This window comes from Crocuta crocuta, unplaced genomic scaffold, assembly GCF_008692635.1.
Source record: "Crocuta crocuta isolate KB4526 unplaced genomic scaffold, BGI_CrCroc_1.0 scaffold118, whole genome shotgun sequence".
NCBI classification, from domain to species: domain Eukaryota; kingdom Metazoa; phylum Chordata; class Mammalia; order Carnivora; family Hyaenidae; genus Crocuta; species Crocuta crocuta.
The window spans coordinates 10,394,213-10,407,496 of NW_027551558.1; the positions used below are offsets into that span (position 1 = coordinate 10,394,213).

The window sequence follows — 13,284 nt, forward strand, 5'->3', positions numbered from 1 at the left end:
TTTTTTAATAGTTTATTGTCAAATTAGTTTCCACATAACACTCAGTGCTCATCCCCAAAGTGTCCTCCTCCTTCTAGTATCCAGTGAAGGAAAAGAAAACTTGAAAATACTCACTTCTTTATTTGTGCCAAAGCAATGTTATTGATGAAAACCATATTTGAAAGTCCAATGGAATCTTCGAGTCCATTTACCACCTTCTGAATCTCCTGTACACTTTCTACATCACCCTTCAAAGCACAGGCCTGAATAAGGCAGGTCACTGCTAACCTAGAAGGTGTCTGCTCCAGATCCACGGCTGTTTTTAGCGTTTTTAGAGCCTCTACAACAGAAAAGAAGGTGACAAGAGTTTTTCTTTCATGAATCGTACTAATGCATTTTGAAAACCAGCTTTTAGATAGGAGTACCAAATCGCTACACACAAAAAGCTATGAATAATTTATCCTAGATTACAGAAAACATTAATACTTTATGAGAAATTTTTTAAAAATCTATTTAGCTATCTATAAAATATCAGAGACCAGAGAAATTTCTTCTTTAAATCCCAGAGAAAACACAATTGATACTGACAGAATATGGGTTTCCTTCAAGGATAACACTTAGTGACCAATTTCAAGGAAACTGACAAGTTCAGAAAAATAGAAATAATTTTAAAAATTAAACAGTCTCCAAAAATACCGTAACTTCTACCACATTCATACTTTCCCAGATTTTATTACATTCAAAGATTACCTGCTTATCCAAATCTTCTAATATCCCAAAGATTCTTCTTTGAAAACAAAGTCTCTCTAAACAGGATCGATTATGCAGAAGCAGCCAAACTAGGACATTCAACTTCTACACTAACAAATTCACATTTTAAATGACTGAACACTTGGTAGATACAGAAAATAAAGATCATCAGATTCCCATGGATANGATTATGGATAAATATGGAGTATCCTGCTTTACTGATTCATGTGCCTGTGTAGCAAAATCATTACATTAAAGATAGAATGGTAGACTGGCGGGGGGAGGGAGAGGATTTAATACTTAGCCTAACAATCACCACTACTGCTATCAAGAAAAACTTCATGGCTTTTTAGAATTAAAGCAATGCAACCTAGAAAAAAATGAAGACTCTGAAAGCAGCTTACAAATGAGAACCTATCTTTTATAGACGAAAGACGGAAAGGGTAATAACTAAACAGTCTATTAAAAGCGCTACAGTAAAAAATATACATATATGTTCAGTGTTGATTACTGAGGAAATAATTTTTAACCGCTACAAATGTACAATCTAAATCCGTGATTTTCAAATAAGAAAAAAAGAATCGGTAGCTCAAAAGGCACATTCTCTAAAATTCTATAAATACACATGTATATCAAGGAAACAAAATATGTTATTGATATTATTTTAGTAATATAATCTATGACACAAGCTTGATAAAATCTTCTTTAACTGGTAGCCACACATAGATAATCAACTTAAAAATAGTCTTTTAACCAAGAATACAGTCTACTAGGGAGGATCTTCCCACCACTGGATTGAAACAGTAACAAAAATAAGATAACAATAGTGTTAAGCATTCACTACACAAAGACACAGTAGTCAGCAGCTATGCTCACAACTACCCTTCTGAGGTAAGTACCAATTTTATAGGTGAGAAACTGAGATAACAGAGTTTAAATGATTTGCCCAAGGTCATATTGCTAGACAGCAACCCAAGAATCCAGCATACCCGTACCTACATCTACACACGTGTAAGCGAGAGAGGAGGACTGGGACAACAGACCATTTGATGTCTAACCAAAGGGAGCATAGGACTTTAGAACCTAAATCAAATTCCCAGAACAGGACTTGCCTTCCATATAGTTTAGGACCCAAGGGACACACAAAATGGTACCCATCTACACTCTCCCCCCAAGTCCTTTTCATAGTCTCAATTTACTAGTAATTCCGATAATATTGCCAAGATGCCACAGAAGTCAGCTATTAATATTCTCGAACAGTATACACTCATAAAATTAGATGGAGATTGAACTGGGTTTATTTTTCTGCTTTAGATGGGGCTGAGGAAAAGAAACCTGAAAAAGAGAAGGAAATTTGAAAAGATGGGAGCCCTAGGTGGCCACGAAGCATGATAAGGAGACGGGAACTCTGCCAACACCATTCCCGTCCTTGCAGATGACCAAAGGACTCTAACAACAGGTTAGGTGACAGGGACGCACGGGAGGTGGTGTGAGTGGTGGAGGTGGTAGTGTCATGGCTCCTGTTCTCAGCCAACCGCCTGCTGAACTCAACAGCTGAGAGGAATAGATGTGAAATCACATCGTAAAGTTTCTTGTGGTTTTCACACGGCATCTAATATGCAAGTGAAGGATGGTAGCCAAACACATTCAGTTCAGATTCAGCCCAAAAATTAACCCCTTGAAATTAAAAAAAGGTGTTGTGTCTTTATCTCCATGTCTATAGAAATATTTATAGGGGAGCAAGTTTACAATGTTTTATTTATTTATTTATTTATTTTATTATTTTTTTAATGTTTTATTTATTTCTAGGAGAGAGAGAGAGACAGCATGAGCAGGGGAGGGTCAGAGAGAGAGGGAGTCACAGACTGAAACAGNAAACTGAAAATGAAATGAAAGCTTTTAAAGTTTTTGTAACAAGCCCTGTCCAAAAGGACTGTCTAGATGGGCTGGCCCTGACTGTCGAGTGTTACGGTAGAAACTTTGCAAAAGAGAAAAATCATCACCTTGATACTCTATCCTAATCAATGAGGAGGACTTCTAAAGACCAGCGTATTTAAGTATTACAAGCGCACATTAAAGCTGTACAATTCACAACTTTCTCTCAGGCATGAGAAATTGTTTTATAAACATACAAGTGAAGAATCACATCATTACTACAGAGCGAGGAAGAAAGGAGATACCATACTCAACAGGGAGAGAGTGTTTTCAATGTTCCTTAAAGATTTCCTGCGTGACTTTTGCTAGACTGGCAAAACTGGTTTTAATGGGTTTACTGTATTCACTAAAATTCAAACGTAAAGCCCAAGAAAGCCCGAGAGAGGACGCTTACCTACATTAAGAGAGTCCTCGTTTTCCCCCTCGGGAGCTCACTCGTAAGACCTCCAGATCCAAATCCATTCACAAATACCCTCCACCAACAAACGGCCCCCTTCTCAGCCCTCCCGTAAGTCATCTCCGCAGCTTTCTGGGTTTATTTTCTTAACGTTAATTTAAAAACGCTAAACTCCAAACTCCAAGCACTGTATCTTATTGCTGTTGGTATTATGAACTATTGAAAAAGTATTAGATTAAGTTTTAAAAATCAATATTATAATCATTTGGTGCACAATCCCATACATTTAACACTCAATTTAACTCATTTGCTATCTCACACACAACCAACACAATATGCAAGAAACAACTGCTGGGAATTGTTTCAGATGCTCTAAAGTATGTTAATTTCCAAAGCAAAATGACTTGTGCTGTGAATTTTAACGCACTTGAAAGCCTGTACTTTCTCTCGTTCTGGAACACAAATTTTGCATGTCTGAAGAGCTGTGATTCATCTTAAGAAAACCCATCTTGTGTTAAATGGAATGGAAACTGGACTAAGTGGTCAAATGACAAGTACATTCATATTCAAGCTGTATTATAAATGCATGTACAGTAATTTACGTCTCTCAGCTACCACAAAAGGCTCTTGATAAGCAGGTAATTTGCTAAATGGACTCCTTTATCCAAGTATTCGAAGGGCGTTACAAGAAAAATCTGCAGAGGCATTAATGTGACGTAAAGGTCAAGCATTGTGACATACCTTTCAAATAATCCCGCCTAACTTGCGTTATGATGAGGAGGCTGTTGGCAGCATCGTTCAGTGTGAAGCCCTTGATGTGGGTCTCAGCGCTAAAAGAAGCAGACATTTAGAAAGGAATTACTGACATGCTTCTGATACGATAATAAATGGTTGAGCACCAAGGTGAAATTATAAAAACTACTGTTCGTATGTTAAAAATATTGCTGCAAAATATCGACCTGGAGACAGCTTTTGTGTTATCCTGTCAATGGTTATAGAAGGATAATTTTTTTTTGCATTCTGACAGATGACAAAGTTAGAAATGAGCAACAAAAGAAACAAAGTACAAGATTTTTTTTAAACAATCGGTTCAGATTCTTGAATGCTGACATATTAGATGACTAAAATAACTGCATGCCCTGCATTGTTCGGCTGTATCCTAAGCTGGATACTTTTTCCTCTTTTTTTTTCACATTCACCATAATTATAAAATGTAAAACTATTCTTTCGGCAACAAAAATGAACATTTATTTTCAGCGCTGTATATTTTAAATATAAACGAAAGCATATTACTAACACCGTATCATTTGGTTGATTAATTTTCAAATTTCTGTCATCTAGAGACATGTGGTTTTTAAAGGTGAGCACGCAGCAGAACTAAACCCATCGTGACATTAAAATTAAAAATTTCACTCAACAATCTTGTCCCAGACTCTTAATTTGAAATCACCGACTCCCCCCAACTTTTTAAAACTCAAGAGCAAAAATCATTGGACTTATGGCTAAAACCGACATGATTAAAAAACCCTAGCCTGGGATGATTTCTGTTTGCTACACTGTTTGCAACATGTCCTGTGATGAAATTTCTGTATCCTTAATGCCCCCAAGGGTTCATCTCCCGATTAGGAAATCCCCACAGGTCACCAGGAGCAAAAGCAATTGCCACCATTTGCCTCAGCAAGCTCGGAGCTGATCTTGCCGCAAACAACCTCGGCCTGCCGACGTGCACATGGAAGCCGAGCAGATTGCGAGAGAAGTAGGGTCGCTCCTAAATTATTCTCGTCAATCCCAAGAAAATCCGCCAAACACACGGTGACGTGCCCAGCCTCTCAGTCACTTCCAGCCTCTGAGATTCACCCCTGCAGTCCCTGGGCACAGGATTTTCTTATCCCCCACGCCTGACCAATCTCTTAATCCCACCAAAGCACCCATTGCTCAGCTTGACTTTTTTCCTTTGTCCCATCTGTCAAAGCTTTTAAGTCAACAACTCGTGCATGAGACTATAAACTGCATAAAGGATTTACTTCCTCAATCTTTGGCATGATTAAATAAACAGAAGACAGTATTAAAATTAAGCTCACTTCTTAAGCCAACATTACATGTATTATACCATATTTACATGAAAATATTACCTAAAATTCATTGAAACCGTGCAGTAACAAAACTTCCCTCTTAACTGACATTAAGTGTGAACTATCAACCTTTCAGAAACCTCAAAACACAGAACACTTTCTTTCAATCATCTCTTCCAGTCTCAAAAGCTGCCTATTCTATACAAGTATGAGAATGGGGATCAAGAGGAAGACAGAAACTCTCTTCAGCTCTGTGATACAGTGAACATCCATATTTTACAGAAGTACAAACTAACCAATCACAACCAGAATATACTCCAAACTGGCAAAAGGGAAAAAAAAAACAACCCCTACAAAAAGTTACTGGCAGAGATCTCTCTTTTGGACAATAGAAGAAGTTTACTTCTGACCTATACTTCAGATCTTTCCTTTTATAAACACAAAATCTAGCCCAGAGCTGTCAAATCAAACTTTCTGTTACGATGGGAATATTTCTTATCCATGCTGTCCCACACGGTCATGAGGCACCAGCCACACGTGGCTATATGGCTACTGTGACAGAGGAAGGGAAATCTCAATTTCCTAAAAACACAGCTTAGCGTTATCAGGGATTTAAAACAAGAATTTATCTCCCTTACTGCTCTTTGGATAAGAACTTCCCCTCCCTTGAAAGAATTCATGACATCTAAATTTTAATTTTGAAACACGAGGAAATGTAATTTAACTGAAAATGAAAGTTGGCATCTTTAATTTTTCAAAGGCTGCTCTTACTGTTACTTTTGAGGTTCCACGACTTGTGGGGAAGGTTCAAATGACCTTGTTAATAAAAATGAAGAAGTCTCATTAGAGGTCTGGTAAATGCAACACATCAGAGGGGACAGCAAGGTTACAGCAAAAAACCCCAAGGACTGCGTTCTTTAGTTCACAGAGAAGCTACTGCTCTGAAGACTTGGAACAAGTGGTGTCACGCAGGTGAAGCAACAAGAGATCGCTGCCAGGGCCGAAATGCACAGGGGCACTGCCACTTGCTACGGTGGCTCCTGTGGTCACACTGCATTACAGTAAGGAAGGCCACAAAAAAAAGGCAACAACCCTTTTTTACTCAGAGCACTGATACAAAACTGGAAGAAGTAATGACCCCATTAGAAACTCAAACTCCAACTACCATTTCTGAAGTTCCAGGCCAGAGAGTTATTTTCAATGTTTTTGTTTTGTTTTTTTAAATTTATTTCTAGGAGAGACAGAGAGAGACAGTGTGAGCAGGGGAGGGTCAGAGAGAGGAAGTCACAGACTGAAACAGGCTCCAGGCTCTGAGCTGGCAGTCAGCACAGAGCCCGACGCGGGGCTCGAACCCACGAACCGCGAGATCATGACCTAAGCGAAAATCGGACGCTTAACCGACTAAGCCACCCAGGTGCCCCCAGAGAGTTATTTTCAAAATAACCCAATGTAGATCTAACCCAAGATACAGTTCTTCAGAGTTTGATGTAACATTTTCTCAGTTCAAGGAAAAGGATGTGTAGCCAACCAATCCCCAGCTTAGGTCCTTAGGCGCGGCTAAGGCTTTGCATCTAGGATTCTCTTAGGCCCTCCCAGCTACATGGGGAAGGCAGCTATAAAATCCTCCAGGAAGGGTAACACAGCTAAGATAAAAGTGCCCTCAGAGTTCAGAAAGGCTTCATGAAGATCTAGAAAAGGGGGGAAAGATCAACGTACATTTTACACGTTGTGCCCACACAGGGAACCAGGAGAGCTGTGCTTGCATCTTCTATACCAGAAGCTTTTACAACATTCCTCTGATCAAGGTCCACAGTCACACAGGGTAAGGCACGTTTCACACAGCCCACTAGTGCACATTTTAGTAAATAAAACTCACAAAACTACATTTACCACATGAAGTGCTTCAATATTTTCTATTCTATTTCATTTAAGCAAAATGTTGGTTCTGTCTCATTGAAGAGATTCCATGACCCTTACTGGTTACAACTGCAGTTTGAAAAACCACTAACCAGTGAGCGCAATGAAAGGTGCACTGCATGAACGCTCTATGGGCGGAGGCAAGAGAACGTTTAATCCTCTAGTTTTTAAATCTTATTCTCTGAAAAATGTCTGTTTTTTTAAGTTTATTTATTTATTTTGAGAGTACATGCATGTGAGGGAGGGGCAGAAAGAGAGAGGTAGAGAATCCTAAGCAAGGCTCTGTGCTGTCAGCATGGAACCTGACATGGGGCATGATCTCACGAACCATGAGATTCTAACTTGAGCCAAGATCAAGAGTCAGATGCCCAACCAACCGAGCTACCCAGGCACTCTATTTTTTTAGTATGTTTTATAGTATTTATATGACAAGTGATTTACGACATGTGATGATTGAATCACTTTGGGTGTTCAGTAAAATGCAGATTTCTGGACCCCAAATCATTGCTGGGTAGATGGACTGAGTCAGATGGACTGAATCAATCTTTGTGGTGGGCTATGGGAAATCTTTTTATGTTACCAGAATGTGAGGCTTGCAATTCTAGAACAAGCCCAATTAAAATGAGAAAAAAATTACAATTTGTACTTTGGGGAATTTCAGAGATCTCTGTGACCAACTTCAGAATTAAAAGTTTAAAAAAAACTTTTGGGGTGCCTAGTTGACTCAGTTGGTTAAAGTGTCTGACTTTGGCTTGGGTCACATCTCACAGTTCATGGGTTCAGGCCCTATGTAGGGCTTTATGCTGACAGCTTAGGGCGTGGAGTCTGCTTTGGATTCTGTGTCTCACTCTCTCTCTGACCCTCCCCTGTTCACTAGTGTCTCTCAAAAATAAATACTTTTTTTGAAGTTAAAAAAAAAAACCCACTTTTCTTCTTTGATTCTGTCCCCTCACTTAATCACACTCAATTCACAACACAAAACGTTCTCTTTACACTGCTTCCCTTTCCTCCCAAAACATTATCGCTTCAGATAATGTTATTTTGTTATATGGGCAAAGTTAGGATAGAGAGTTTAGGTAATAATTTGCTTGAGAAAAGTAATTTTAGGAAAGACACATACCCCCTTGATGACTTCAATGATTATTGATGGCGATAGGCTGTTCAATGCAAAATTTTCCAAGTCACTCACTGGGCTCGTTTCGAGTATTTTGGAGATACGTAATTTAATTAGCAACTGAGTAATCACACAAATGGCATACAGAATACATTAAAAACCTGAACTTTCAAAAAAGTCTTAGTGTGATTGTCCTTGATTATAAGATATACAAATGATGGTTGAAGACCAGAGACATCATATGGTGTCCATGTGTGTAGAAGTATATACTATACATCTATGTTTACTGTATATGTGTGCATGTTATGTATTTCCACAGACAACTATAGTCAGATACATTTTTCAAAATGTGCAAACAGTAAGTATGACCTATGGTGCATCCCTTTAACATAACACTAGCACTAACGCCAAATTTTCCAGCAAACTGCAAGAATACCAAGCATCCAATTTCTATTCCAGACTCTTTTTTTTTTTTTTTTTTAATATTTTTTATTTATTTCTAGGAGAGAGAGAAAGACAGCGTGAGCAGGGGAGGGTCAGAGAGAGAGGGAGACACAGACTCTGAAATAGGCTCCAGGCTCTGAGCTGGCAGTCAGCACAGAGCCCGACGTGGGGCTCGAACCCACGAACTGCGAGATCATGACCTAAGCGAAAGTCGGACGCTTAACCGACTAAGCCACCCAGGTGCCCCTATTCCAGACTCTTAATATTCCAAAAGTACTGTGACTTAAAAATTTTGAAGGCCAAAGTTGAGCCAAGAGAGATTATTTCAGAACTTGTAATACACAGGAAAAGGCTGACCTTTGCCATTGAAAATAAGGCTACTGACTCATCACCAGGACAGGTCTATATTCCAGAACAGGGGACCGTGATCTATTCCTTTCTAGGCCCTCTCTGGTTAATAACTCAAGTTTTCGTGTTAACTCCTTGCGGAAAAGACAACACAGTCCATTACCTGACATACCAGGTAAGAAAACTTTATTCTTGTTCTGATTAACAAAGTATTTTACTCTGAGGAACTAGCCAGGGAAACAAAACCCCTACCACCACACCACACAGATTTTTTTTTTTAAGTCCAAAATCAAACAAAAAACACAACAGAAGAGGAAAGAGAAAAGGCTTTTAAAATGTATTAAGGGACGCCTGCATGGCTTAGTTGGTTAAGCCTACAACTCGACTTTGGTTCAGGTCATGATCTCATGGTTTATAAGACAGAGCCCTGCATTGGGCTCTGACGGAGATTTTCTCTCCCCTCTCTTTCTGCCCCTCCTCCACCCTCTCTCTCAAATATTTTTTAAAAATCAATCAATAAAATGTGTTGAGCACCTATATTTTCTCTACTTCACTCTATGTTCTTCAACACCTAGAAGAGATCTTTAATGTAAGTCTTACTGTCATCCACTCATCACACCGATGAAAAAATGAGGCTCACTGATGGGAGGTAATTTCCTCAATAGAAATTTCAAGTATGCTCCATACCCCTGCCTAAGGTCAAAGCCCTTGGGTGTTTTCATTGTATTAGGCTCCTCCCACCACAAAAGGTTCACAGATCCAGCTGATGAACAAGAAACAGAGTATGATGAAGAAAAAGAAATTACTTTTCTGTGTATGAACATCATAAATGAGTGGCAAGTAGGCAAATAAAATGTACTGCACTGTGCAGGGACACTAAAAGTTATTTTTTTATAGGTTAAAAAGAAACCCATAAAATTATAAAACCATTTCATAGGACTTTTGTGTGCAGTTGAGGATAATTAAGGAGCTGCTACCACTACAAATCATTAGAAAAACTCTAATGAGAGCTGATACTTTTTTTAGTGACAAGTTTAATAAAGAGACTAATACTTACACATCTTTCACTTGCATTGCTTGTATGAAGTTATCCTTCTCCAAAAGTAATTTTATAAGAGTGCCATAGGCTTCATTGTTCAGCACAATGTTTTGCTTTTGTGCTTTCTGGAAAATACTATATGCATCTATGAAGGAAAAAAAAACATAAAATAAGAAAACATTATTCTGAAATGGCAAAAAGGAGGGAAAAATCCCCTAGAACACGGCCCCAAAACCACAGTATTTCTCTCTGTTTCCATACCCGCCCCCCCATACCACTCGCAGACGCACTGACCTACACAGCAGATGCCGGAACCCTTCTCACGTTTGTAAACACAAAGTCACGGTTTTGGAAACTCTACTTAAGCCACATGGAAGGTACCTGAAAGGACTTCCTTTTAAAATTACTTTCTGCACTAGTTTTCTGAAGTCAATAAATCATATTCAGGCCAATAAAAATGAGAAGAGCTCTTCTGAATTTGTTTGTCAAAAGACGATCCCAGTTTCAAAATAAACTGCAAAATGCGTGTTAAAGTCCAAATAAACCTCAGGTATAATTTAGATTGAGGGGAGCAAAAGATGCCATTTTAAAGCAATCTTAAATCTATAAGTGGGTGGTTACAATGGTTAACATTTCAACACAAAAGCATTAAAGTGAATATAGCCTATAATTCTAAAATTAGGAGATCAAATTATTTGGCTACGACAGGACTTCTACAAAAACATACAATTTTCAAATATACAGGTATCTAACAAGTAAACTAAGCAACATTTGTTTGACTGATTAACAGTTTTATTTCACTTGTTCACAATAACTGTCAGTGAATGAAAAGATGTTACCAAAAGAGAAGTAACTATACTTTTCAGTCACTTACTTTTCTGAAATAAAATTGCCTGGCTATAAACATCCAACTGAAACTATAATCCACTCTCTGGTGTGTATAAACAAATCACAATAGAGATGGAGCATAAGTTAACTGCCATGTATGAACATCTATGGGTATAAAGCTCAGTGTAAGGAAATGCAGTACATACAATTAGGAGTGAACACGATATTAATGCTCGGAAAGCCATTCGGAGCTACCTTAGAGGTTTCTAAACAAGCAGACATTACACCTGTATTTCGAAGTTAGGGGAGTTTGCATGAGGCCTTCAATTTAAACCGAAGTGACAATGAACAAAAACCTTCTTTCAAGCTAAACTCAGAGAAAACAAAAGAGAAAAGGTATGACACTAATATCTGCATTTTAACCAAGGTTTCACAGATAAAATGTGTCACTCTGTACGCAGGGCTCCCTTTTAAGGCAGCTGAGAGGTCAAAGGCAGTGCAATTATGGTCTCCCCCCCAACAAGCATGGTTTGCTAAACAGAAATACACAATAAGTATAATTCAAATACTTAAGATGAACAAAGCAATCTAGAAAATCTTACTGTTTTCTAAAACTGTAGTCATTGTAAGAAATTGGTATGGCTCTGTTTATTGTTCGCTCCTAGCTGAAGGAACGAAGGGAGGAAGGAAGGGGAGAAGGAAGGAAGGAAGAGGTTATCACTGTAAAGTGCCACATTCATTCACCACAGGTTTCTGGTGTGAAAGTCAGTAAGGATGCTAAACTAACAAGAAATTCGATACAGTGCTATTTTGCAAAGCATTCAAATTTCAAAGTATTCATATTTTGCTAAGCATTTAAATCCTGAGATCTGTGAATAAAAACTCTGAAGAACTAACAGGATAAAATCAGCACGATAAATGTAAATTGCATAGTAAAACCAGACTAGGGGTATATCTCTACGTTTATAATAAACAATAGTACCTGGTTAAGAGTTTTCACTTAAAAACAATTCTTTTAAAAATTTTTTAAAATGTTTATTTTTGAGAGAAACAGAGCCTGAGTGCGGGAGGGGCAGAGAGAGAGAGACAGCATCCAAAGAAGGCTCCAGACTCCAAGCTGTCAGCACAGACCCTGACGCAGGGTTCAAACCCACAAACCGCGAGATCATGACCTGAGCTGAAGTCGTATGCTTTAACTAACTAAGCCAGCAACTTTTAAAAAGGCAATATATGAAGGAGTTCTAGAGTCTTCAAAAAGTAACTATATACTAATTTCATATTCATTTCAGTCAAATAAAAATTCCACTGGAATATTTAAACAGTATTGATAATTAATTTTGTACTTAGGTTTACCATATATAAGGTAAGGACTCAAGGATGTATAGGGTAAGTATGCAGCAAAGGAAAATTACACAAAGGATAAAGTTACTCTTCATGACCCTGTACACTTTACAGCAGTGTCACAAAATTTCCATTAAGAAACAAGAGGAAATTATAAATTTCTAAATTTATCTTTCTATTGAACAGAGCTCTAAACTATAAACACTAAAATGAAAAAAAAATCTACATAACGGTTTAAGTATCATAAAGCATACATGGAAAATCCACAAAACTGAAGGAAATTAAAGAGTATGCTAGGATGCTATGGAGAAAAATTAACAAAAAAGAAAGGAAACAATAGTAATATGTGATTCTGAAAGAGCACAATGAAATCTAAATGGAAATGTCTATAATGTAATAGGCAAGCTGCTATCAGAGTGTTCAAGATGATCATAAAAGTTTTAAAGCAGTCATAAAGGGGGGCGTCGGGTGGCTCAGTCGGTTAAGCGTCCGACTTCAGCTCAGGTCATGATCTCACGGTTTGTGGGTTCGAGCCCTGCGTCGGGCTCTGTGCTGACAGCTCAGAGCCTGGAGCCTGTTTCGGATTCGGTGTCTCCCTCTCAGTCTGACCCTCCCCTGCTCATGCTGTCTCTCTCTCTCAGAAATTAAAAAAAAAAAAAAAAGTAGTCATAAATGTGGTAGGTATGCCACATCAGGGAAGTCTGCCACTAGAGAAAAGGAAGAAGGTGAGACACAGCGCTCACGTCTGGCTTCTAATCCTGAAATAGTGCTTGATTACTTCAACATATACTACTATGGTGGTTAAGGCCTGAATCCATTTTTGCTTTCAGATAAAACCAAAATATATAATAAATACATTTGCCAAAAAAACCCCACCCATGATCATGCTATTTTCAAAGTATAATTTTTGATAAAATGTATGCCTATTTTAGTTATTATAAAAAATTTCAAATGTACAGAAAAATATATAGTACAATGGACCCTTCCATATACCGCTCACCTACATCTAACATTTATCATTAACATTTTGCCAGATTTGCTTTATCTTTGTTCTTTATGGCTTAGATATTTTAAAACAAGTTACAGATATCTTGATTTTTTTCATCCCTCAGTACTGCAC

The 13,284-nt window shown here is 38.1% G+C and overlaps 1 protein-coding gene across 1 annotated transcript in view; it reads right to left on the minus strand.

The window, feature by feature from the left end:
• Positions 1-13,284, minus strand: part of LRPPRC (leucine rich pentatricopeptide repeat containing) — a 108,925-nt gene that overhangs the window by 11,618 nt on the left and 84,023 nt on the right. The window contains exons 30-32 of the mRNA XM_077749196.1: positions 10,014-10,140; positions 3,803-3,891; positions 115-319 (exon numbers count right to left, since the gene is read on the minus strand). Of these exons, the coding sequence (XP_077605322.1) occupies positions 115-319; positions 3,803-3,891; positions 10,014-10,140 (421 nt within the window). The remainder of the gene's footprint in view (positions 1-114; positions 320-3,802; positions 3,892-10,013; positions 10,141-13,284) is intronic.